The following is a 9,804-nucleotide window of genomic DNA, read 5'->3' as shown; positions in this document are numbered from 1 at the left end:
TGTTTAAGGCAAACTTGATATTCAAAAATGATGGGGGAAAGGTACATGTGAATGATGAGAAGGAATTTCATTATCACAGAATTTGGTCGATACGATAAGGCATGAAGTATGAATTATAAATGGAATGTATTATGATAAAATAATGTTAAAGCATGACTAAGGGAAGTATGAAATGAAACCTAATGAATGTAATGAATGTTTTATGTAGATGGCTGATGTGGTGAACGTAAATGATGACGATGAAGCATGTCGAAATGAAATGAGAACAATGATTGTGGAAGAAGTAGAGAAAGCGATCGAAGCTAGTCTTCCCCGACTAGTTCAAGAAGTGGAAGGTAAAGTATTGGGGGTAGTCGATACTCTAGTAACATCTAAGGTGGAAGAATTGAAGGAAATGATTAATGAACTGCAAACGAAGAAAAGTACTCGGAGGGGCACGTACAAGGAATTCATGGCATGTAACCCCTTTCCATACAAAGGGGAACTTAACCCGATAGCTTGTACTGAGGTCGTGTTTATAAGAAGTAGATGTGAAGTGGAGGATCAAGTGATGTTTGCTACGGGCCTCCTACAACTCCAAGCAAAGGATTGGTGGGACGCATATTCGAAGGAGTTGGGGGATGATAAAGTACAAACCTTAACATGGCAAGAGTTCAAGGAGCCATTTCTGAAATATCATAGCCCACAATCCGCAATTGATAAGATTCAAGAAGACTTCTTATGTGTTCGACAAAAGGATGAAACGATTGACGAAATAATGAACAACTTCCTTGACAAGGTGAAGTTTTGTGGGGAGATAGCGGGGACTGAGAGGTTGAGAATTTTACGCTATCATGCTATGTTAAAGGCTGAATATCGGGAGTTCGTAAATCCCTCCAAGTGTGCAATGTTGAATGATTTAATCTACTGGGCAAGAGATAGGGATATCGAGTTAAGAAGGCAGGTTGAACGGGGAGAGAAAAGGGTGGCGGAGAAGCCTACCAACACAAACCCATCGAAAAAGGCAAGATATCAAGATCAAAACAGGAAAGGGAATACAAGTAGTGGAATTCCGACTTGCAAGACATGTGGGAAACATCATTCGGGTGAATGTTTTTTGGGAAGGAAAGGATGCTACAAATGTGGGCAAGAGACACATCCATATTATAGGTGCCCCGAAAATTCAAAAGCGCGTTACGATTGTAATCAAACAGGGCACATTAAAGCAGAATGTCCGAAACTCCAACAAGGGGCAAAGAAAGATGGAAAGAAGGATGAGTCTTCCAAGGCTCGTGTGAGGATGTTCCAGTTAACCTCTGATGAAGCTAAGACTAGCCCGGATGTGGTTTCAGGTATATTCTTAGTTAATTCTATGCCTAAGTGTGTTTTATTTGATTTCGGGGCTAGTAGATCATTCATTTCTAATGAATTGTTAGTTCATCCATCGTTTAAGCTTGAAAAGATGTTAATACCCTTAGAAGTGGAAGTTGCTGATAGTAAAAGCTATTTGTTACATGATATTTGTAGAAACTGTAAGATCTTAATAGAAGATGAGGAATTTAGTATAGATCTTCTTCCGATGTACATGGGGGAATTTAAAGTGGTTGTAGGATTGGATTGGATTCAATGCGAAAAGAAAGTTATTCATGTAGTAACCTCGGGGGGGGGGGGAGAAACGGGTAAGTGTTCAAGGAGATAGGGTCATCAAGCCAAAACTGTGTTCTATGATCAAAGCCATCAAACATGTGAAGAACGGAGGTAAGGCGTATCTATCTTATGTGATTGACACCAATCGAGGTGTTCCAAAGCTTGAAGAAGTGAAAGTATTGAACGAATATCCGGATGTGTTCCCGAAAGATTTACCGGGGCTTCCGCCCAAGCGGGAAGAAGAATTCAAGATAGAGCTCAACCCGGACGCTAAGCCGGTAGCCAAAGCTCGTTATTGATTGGCCCCAACCGAAATGAAAGAATTGATGACGCAACTCCAAGAGTTTCTCGATAAAGGTTTTATTAAACCGAGTGTTTCACCATGGGAAGCGCCCGTATTATTCGTGAAGAAGAAAGATGGTTCAATGCGAATGAGGATCGACTATCGAGAGTTGAACAAGTTAACGGTGAAGAATCGTTACCCGCTGCCCAGAATTGATGACCTGATTGATCAGCTTCAGGGAGCATGTTGGTTTTTGAAGACCGACCTGAGGTCGGGTTATCACCAACTGCGTGTATTAGAAGAAGATGTGCCAAAGACTGCGTTTCGAACGCGGTATGGACATTACGAGTTTTTAGTAATGTCCTTTGGGCAAACGAATGCACCAGCTGCGTTTATGGATTTAATGAATCGGGTGTGCCGACCTATGCTTGATAAGTATGTAATCATTTTTATTGATGATATACTAATATACTCCCGAAGTGAAGCAGAGCATGCTTCCCACTTACGTTATGTATTGGAAACACTTCGTCAGGAAAAGTTATATGCAAAGTTCTCAAAGTGTGCCTTTTGGCTTAGAGAGGTACAATTTTTGGGTCATGTAATCGACGCGGATGGTGTCCATGTGGACCCGTCCAAAGTAGATGCGGTAATGAATTGGGTACCCCGGAAGAATCCAAGCGAAATAAAAAGTTTTCTAGGTTTGGCTGGGTATTACAGAAGATTTATCCAGGATTTCTCCAAGATAGCCTCGCCCATGATGAAATTAACGAAGAAGAGTGAAAAGTTTTTATGGGGCGAAGAACAAGAGAAGGCGTTTCAGAATTTGAAGGAAAAGCTCTCAAATTCTCCGGTGTTGACATTACCGGATGGAACGGATGATTTAGTAGTATATACTAACGCCTCCCACCAAGGTTTAGGTTGCGTGTTAATGCAAAAGGGTAAAGTCGTTGCTTATGCTTCAAGACAACTCAAGCAGCATGAAAACAATTACCAAACCCATGATCTAGAATTGGCGGCGGTCGTATTTGCCTTGAAGATATGGAGGCACTACCTATATTGGGTGAAATGTATTATTTACTCGGATCATAAAAGCCTCAAATATTTTTTCGAGCAGAAGGATCTCAATATGAGGCGACGGAGGTGGTTGGAGCTCATTAAGGATTACGATTGTGATATTCATTATCACCCCGGGAAGGCTAATGTAGTGGCAGATGCTCTAAGCCGAAAAGAGTATCCGCCTTCGATTCAGGTGAAATCGATGAGGATGGTAATTACTTCTAAACTCCTTGAAGAAATACGGGAAGCTCAACTAAAATCTTTAAATGCCGATGACTCAAAGAAGGAAAGAACGAAAGGATTTATGCATGACTTGAAAGAAAATGTGAATGGTATGAAAACAAGGTATGATCGAATCAGGATACCTCGGGAATGTAATGTGAAGGAATTACTTTCGAATAAGACTCACAAGTCTCGATACTCCGTTCATTCGGGAGCTACAAAGATGTATCTAGACTTGAGGATGAATTATTGGTGGCCGGTAATGAAAAGAGACATTGTCAAGTACGTTGCTAAATGTATGACGTGTTCTCAAGTAAAAGTCGAACACCAAAGGCCGTATGGAAAGTTGCAACCATTGGAGATACCGGTGTGGAAGTGGGAGCATGTAACGATGGATTTGGTGACTAAACTTCCTATAACAAGGAAGGGCACGATGCTATATGGGTAGTGGTTGACCGACTAACCAAAAGTGCACATTTCTTACCCATCCGGGAAACCTATAATTCGGAAAAGATGGCGGAAGTTTATACGAATGAGATTATATCTCGACATGGAGTTCCGGTATCCATTGTGTCCGACCAGGATACCCGGTTCACATCTCGTTATTGGAGAAAATTTCACGAAGAATTGGGAACCCAGTTACATTTAAGCACCATCTACCATCCACAAACTGATGGTCAGTCGGAATGAACTATCCAGACATTGGTTGGTATGCTAAGGGCGTGTGTTATGGATTTCAGAGGAAGTTGGGATGATCATCTACCTTTGGTAGAGTTTTAATATAATAATAGTTATCATAACAGCATAAAAATGGCCCCTTACAAAATGCTCTATGGAAGGAAATGTAGAACCCCGGTTTGTTGGCGGGAAGTGGGTCAACGCGTACTCGCCTCAAAGGATGTCATAGCCGAAATGAATGAGAAGATTGATATGGTTAGGTCAAGGATAAAAGCAGCCCAAGATAGACAAAAGTCTTATGCAGATCGGCGAAGGCGACCAATTGAGTTCCAAGTGGGAGATTATGTCTTACTAAAAGTCGCTCCATCGAAAGGGATAATCCGTTTTCGTAAACGTGGGAAGCTAGGTCCTCGAAATATCGGACCATTTAAAAAACTCGCTCGAGTCGGGGCGGTGGCGTACCAGTTAGAATTACCACCCGCGTTGGATGGAAGTCATAATACTTTTCATGTATCGCAACTGCGGAAGTGCTTAGCGGATGAGACGGCATACGTGCCTATGGATGATATTGAAGTGGATGTGAAGTTAAATGATGTTGAAAAGCCCGTCGCGATAAAAGATTTTAAAGTGAATGAACTCCGCAACAGATACGTTCGACAAGTGTTGGTTTAATGGCAACATCGAAAAGGATCGGAGCTTACATGAGAAGCAGAGGATGAAATACTAAAATACTACCCAGAATTATTTGGTACGTATTCAGGTTTCAGGACGAAACCTTCTTTAAGGAGGGTAGATTTGTAACACCCCAAATTCTCGTATGTCAAAAAGGTATAATGTGTTGTGATGTTCTAATAAGTTAAAATGGAAAATATATATAACTGTGTCAAAATAAAAAGTTAGTAAAAGAAAAATGACTAAGTTAGAATGTGTATTACTGAAGTAAATATTGTCTAAAAGATGGGGGGACTATACATGTATTTATGTTATAAAACATGATAAAAAAGGGGAAACCAGACTTGGTGTCTGGTTTGTGATCGTGAGAAGGCCAGGGAACTTTTTCCCTCTCAAAACCCTAAGTCTCTAAAATTCCATCAATTGAAAGTGAAATTAGCAAGGAATCGAATGCATGAGCTAGGAATTCTGATTTACTAAGTGTTCTTAAGTGTTCTTAACCGCAAGTAAGTGTAATTTCTTGATTTGGTGATGTTTGATTTTGTGGGTTTAGTATAATTCGTGAATGTGATGTAAACATTGGTATAGCCGAAATCAATGAGCATGGTTAATATGGTTGTCAAAACATCAAGAGATGTTAAATTATGAATATGAGCATGGATTAGGGCAAAACCCACTTGTATGTCAAGGAATGGTTAGAAATTTTGAAGTTCTACATGTTAATTTGGTTGTTGTTGATGAAATTGTTATGAATAATTGATTTAGAACCATATGTTCATGGTTAAAATAGTAAATTATGAAATAGGGTTATGATATTTATTATGAAAGATTATGATTAACCATTGGTGAGATAGGATGGACATGTTATAACTACTTGTACCTCATGCTTTGTAGGTAGTATGCGCACCATGTGTTTGATGAAATATCTAAATGAATTGAGATGTGATTTTGTATGAAAACTTGCTAAATTGATGAGATGTGGTCATGGTGGGAATGTATGTGATTTATGAATGCCATATTGGATAATAAGGAATGTGAAAATAATGGAAGCTAAGTGAATAAAGTTATGATGTACAGGAACTAAGAAAGAAGAAGGGACAAGTTACTCCAAAGCGCAAGGAAAGCAGGATCACGGTAAGTTCATATGAACTTAACTCTTTTTTTATGATGTCATACGGATGATAGTTAGTAATGAAGTCTTAGTGTCGAGTCGTATGTATGTTCATGATAAACTGTTGCTATGTCGTATGTTAGAAAATGGATAAGTACCATAAAAGAATCAGATGTATATGAACCACTCAAGTGGGATAAAATTGTATGGAAAGTGGGAATATGAAATGGTTATGTAACGACTTGTTGTAATGGGTCAAAAGGATAAGTTTGTGTCATGTGTGTATCACAAGAATTACCCATTGTAAATGGGTTAATTAGGACAAGTATAACGATTAATGTTGATGTTTGAATATGGGCTCATTACTAATGGGTCGAATGAGATGTATGTATGAGTGTATTGAGATGTTGAAATGAAAGAAAGTTAATGGCCAGAATGTTAATTGAAAGTGAATTTTAGAGACTTAAGTGTTCTTAACCTCAAGTAAGTGTAATTTCTTGATTTGGTGATGTTTGATTTTGTGGGTTTAGTATAATTCGTGAATGTGATGCAAACATTGGTATGAATAATGGTTAATATGGTTGTCAAAACATCAAGAGATGTTAAATTATGAATATGAGCATGGATTAGGGCAAAACCCACTTGTATGTCAAGGAATGGTTAGAAATTTTGAAGTTCTACATGTTAATTTGGTTGTTGTTGATGAAATTGTTATGAATAATTGATTTAGAACCATATGTTCATGGTTAAAATAGTAAATTATGAAATAGGGTTATGATATTTATTATGAAAGATTATGATTAACCATTGGTGAGATAGGATGGACATGTTATAACTACTTGTACCTCATGCTTTGTAGGTAGTATGCGCACCATGTGTTTGATGAAATATCTAACTGAATTGAGATGTGATTTTGTATGAAAACTTGCTAAATTGATGAGATGTGGTCATGGTGGGAATGTATGTGATTTATGAATGCCATATTGGATAATAAGGAATGTGAAAATAATGGAAGCTAAGTGAATAAAGTTATGATGTACAGGAACTAAGAAAGAAGAAGGGACAAGTCACTCCAAAGCACAAGGAAAGCAGGATCACAGTAAGTTCATATGAACTTAACTCTTTTTTTATGATGTCATACGGATGATAGTTAGTAATGAAGTCATAGTGTCGAGTCGTATGTATGTTCATGATAAACTGTTGCTATGTCGTATGTTAGAAAATGGATAAGTACCATAAAAGAATCAGATGTATATGAACCACTCAAGTGGGATAAAATTGTATGGAAAGTGGGAATATGAAATGGTTATGTAACGACTTGTTGTAATGGGTCAAAAGGATAAGTTTGTGTCATGTGTGTATCACAAGAATTACCCATTGTAAATGGGTTAATTAGGACAAGTATAACGATTAATGTTGATGTTTGAATATGGGCTCATTACTAATGGGTCGAATGAGATGTATGTATGAGTGTATTGAGATGTTGAAATGAAAGAAAGTTAATGGCCAGAATGTTAAATGAAAAGAATGTTTCAAAGAAAATTTGTAAATAAATGGTAAATTACCAATGGGTTGATTAATAGTATGAAATGAATGTTACGTATTTTGTTTGAGTATTATGAATTATCTAATGTTTGATGTTGTGTATAATAGGTAAATCTCATGTTTGAAGTTGACGAGCTCGGACGAACACACTAAATTGCCCTTTATGCGCTTCCGGACCATGTTATCTTTTGCTGATGGGTCAAAATCATTTTTGTATTGTAAAATATTAACCTTATGACTAGAATAGTAGTACGTGTTTCAAGAATGTTTGAATATTTTGGATTGATTTTGAATTATATTGTAAAAACAGGGAAATGTCAATGTTTCGAATGGGCCATGCCCAATTTTTGTTAAAATTTAAATTATTTGACCGTTAAGTAAAATTGGGCGCCACACATATCAAGCAAAATTATCTGAAACTAGCTCCAGCCGTGAACAACAAGACTACTAAGAATACTAGAGAATTTTTTCTGGCTGCAGAAGAAGCAAAGATGATTCCGGACGTAATTGCCGGTACGTTTTTAATTAATGATGTTTTTGCTAAAGTGTTATTTGACTCTTGTGCGAACCAAAGTTTTATTAATACTTCATTTTGCAAACTTCTGAATCAACCATTAACTAAGCCCAAACAAGAATGCCTAGTAGAAACGGCAAATGGAGAATCCAATAAGATTACTGAAATCTTGCAGGGTGCAAGAATAGAAATTTTAAACCATAATTTCATTACTAATCTTTACTTAATGAATCTGGCTGGATTTGATATTGTATTAGGAGTTGATTGGTTAGTAGCCAATAAAGCCAGTATTATATGTGATCAAAAGTCAATACAAGTAAACTCACCAAAAGGTGAAAAGATCACAATTAAAGGAGATAAGCCATCTCGATCTACAAAATTCATCTCTATAATGAAGACGACAAGTTATGCAAGAAAAGGATCCCTAGTGTATATGATTTCTATAATCATTAACACTAAAGAACAGGAATTGAAAGATATTCCCGTAGTATCTCAATTCTCAGATGTGTTTCCAGAAGAGCTACTGGGACTTCTGCTAGACAGGGAAGTCGAATTCAGAATTCACCTACTACCAGGGACAACACCGATTGCCAAGGCACCTTACTGTTTGGCACCCACCGAGATGCAACAACTGAAGAAATAGTTAGATGAACTTTTGGAAAAAGGATTCATACAACGTAGTTCATCACCGTGGGGATCACCAATCTTGTTTGTCAAGAAAAAGGACGGATCAATGCGTGAGCATTGATTACCAAGAACTCAATAAAGTCACGATTAAAAATTGGTACCCATTACCGAGAATCGATGATCTGTTTGATTAAATGCAAGGAGCTCGATTCTTTTCCAAGATCAAATTACGCTCAGGATATCATCAATTGAAGGTACAGGAAGAGGACATTCCTAAAACTTCCTTTAGAACAAGGTATCGCCATTATGAATTTACCATCATACCATTTGGTTTAACCAATGCCCCAGCCGCATTTATGGACATGATGAACATAATATGTAAACCATATATGGATAAATTGAAAATTGTCTTTATAGATGATATTCTCATTTACTCTAAGAGCAAAGAGTAACATGCAGCTCATCTGCATGCGCTCCTTACATTATTAAGAAAGGAAAAGCTTTATGCAAAATGTTTGAAATGTGAGTTTTGTTTAGAAGAAGTGCAATTCCTTGGACATTTAGTAAATCATGAAGGAATTCATGTAGATCCCACAATGATCGAGGCAATTATTAAATGGAAGTCCCTGAATCACCAACGGAGGTGAGAAGTTTTCTAGGACTAGCAGGGTATTATAGACAATTTATCCGAGATTTTTCTAGAATAGCTAGTCCTTTAACAAAACTGACCTGAAATTTGTTAAGTTTGAATGGGGACCAAAACAGGAAGAAGCCTTTAGAATCCTTAAGCAAAGATTAACCAACGCACCCATACTAGCATTACCAGAAGGAATTGAAGACTGTGTAGTCTATTGTGACGCATCTAAGTTAGGTTATGGATGTGTGTTGATGCAACATCAAAAGGTTATAGCCTATGCCTCTAGACAACTTAAGAATCATGAAGAGAATTATACAACCCATGATCTAGAGTTAGGAGCCATAATTTTTGCCCTTTAAATTTGGAGACATTACCTTTATGGTAGTAAGTTTACCATTTTCACCGATCATAAGAGTCTAAGATATGTTTTTGGGCAAAAGGAATTAAATATGAGACAAAGACGCTGGATGAAAATTCTTAGTGATTATGATTGTAGTATCCAGTATCACGCAGGAAAGGCTAATGTAGTAGTTGATGCTTTAAGTCGAAAATATCATGAAAAGCCAAAAAGAGTACGTTCTATTAAATTAAAGCTGCAGATAGATTTAAACAATCAGATTAGAGAAGTATAGGATTCAGTAATCAAGGATGATACTAAAAAATTGAAAGGAATGATTAAGGAATTAGAACAAGGAACAAATGGAATTTAGAGATTCCATAAGAAAAGAATTTGAATACCCAAACCAGGAAACCTATGCCACCAAGAAGCCCATAAGTCTAAGTATACGATACATCCTAGAAGTAATAAGATGTATCAAGACTTAAGAAATAAT

General features: G+C 37.3%; 2 protein-coding genes across 2 annotated transcripts; both read left to right on the top strand.

Annotated features, from left to right (window-relative positions):
* The first annotated feature begins 208 nt into the window (after positions 1–208).
* LOC110907467 lies at positions 209–1,925 on the top strand. The gene is made up of 2 exons (XM_022152469.1): positions 209–1,627; positions 1,731–1,925. The coding sequence occupies exons 1-2, from the start codon at positions 209–211 to the stop codon at positions 1,923–1,925; spliced, it is 1,614 nt and encodes a 537-aa protein (XP_022008161.1).
* Positions 1,926–3,997: 2,072 nt separating this feature from the next.
* On the top strand, positions 3,998–4,537 carry LOC110907608. The gene has a single exon (XM_022152587.1). The coding sequence runs from the start codon at positions 3,998–4,000 to the stop codon at positions 4,535–4,537; it is 540 nt and encodes a 179-aa protein (XP_022008279.1).
* The last annotated feature ends 5,267 nt before the right edge of the window (positions 4,538–9,804 follow it).

The sequence above is a fragment of the Helianthus annuus genome, chromosome 17 (assembly GCF_002127325.2).
Source record: "Helianthus annuus cultivar XRQ/B chromosome 17, HanXRQr2.0-SUNRISE, whole genome shotgun sequence".
In the NCBI taxonomy this organism is placed as follows: domain Eukaryota; kingdom Viridiplantae; phylum Streptophyta; class Magnoliopsida; order Asterales; family Asteraceae; genus Helianthus; species Helianthus annuus.
This window is presented reverse-complemented; position numbering and strand designations above follow the sequence as displayed.

Coding starts and splice junctions, on each gene's coding strand:
- LOC110907608 (XM_022152587.1), top strand. CDS start 3,998: ATGGCCCCTTACAAAATGCTCTATGGAAGGAAATGTAGAACCCCGGTT.
- LOC110907467 (XM_022152469.1), top strand. CDS start 209: ATGGCTGATGTGGTGAACGTAAATGATGACGATGAAGCATGTCGAAAT. Junction 1,628..1,730: donor GCGAAAAGAAAGTTATTCAT/GTAGTAACCTCG, acceptor AAACATGTGAAG/AACGGAGGTAAGGCGTATCT.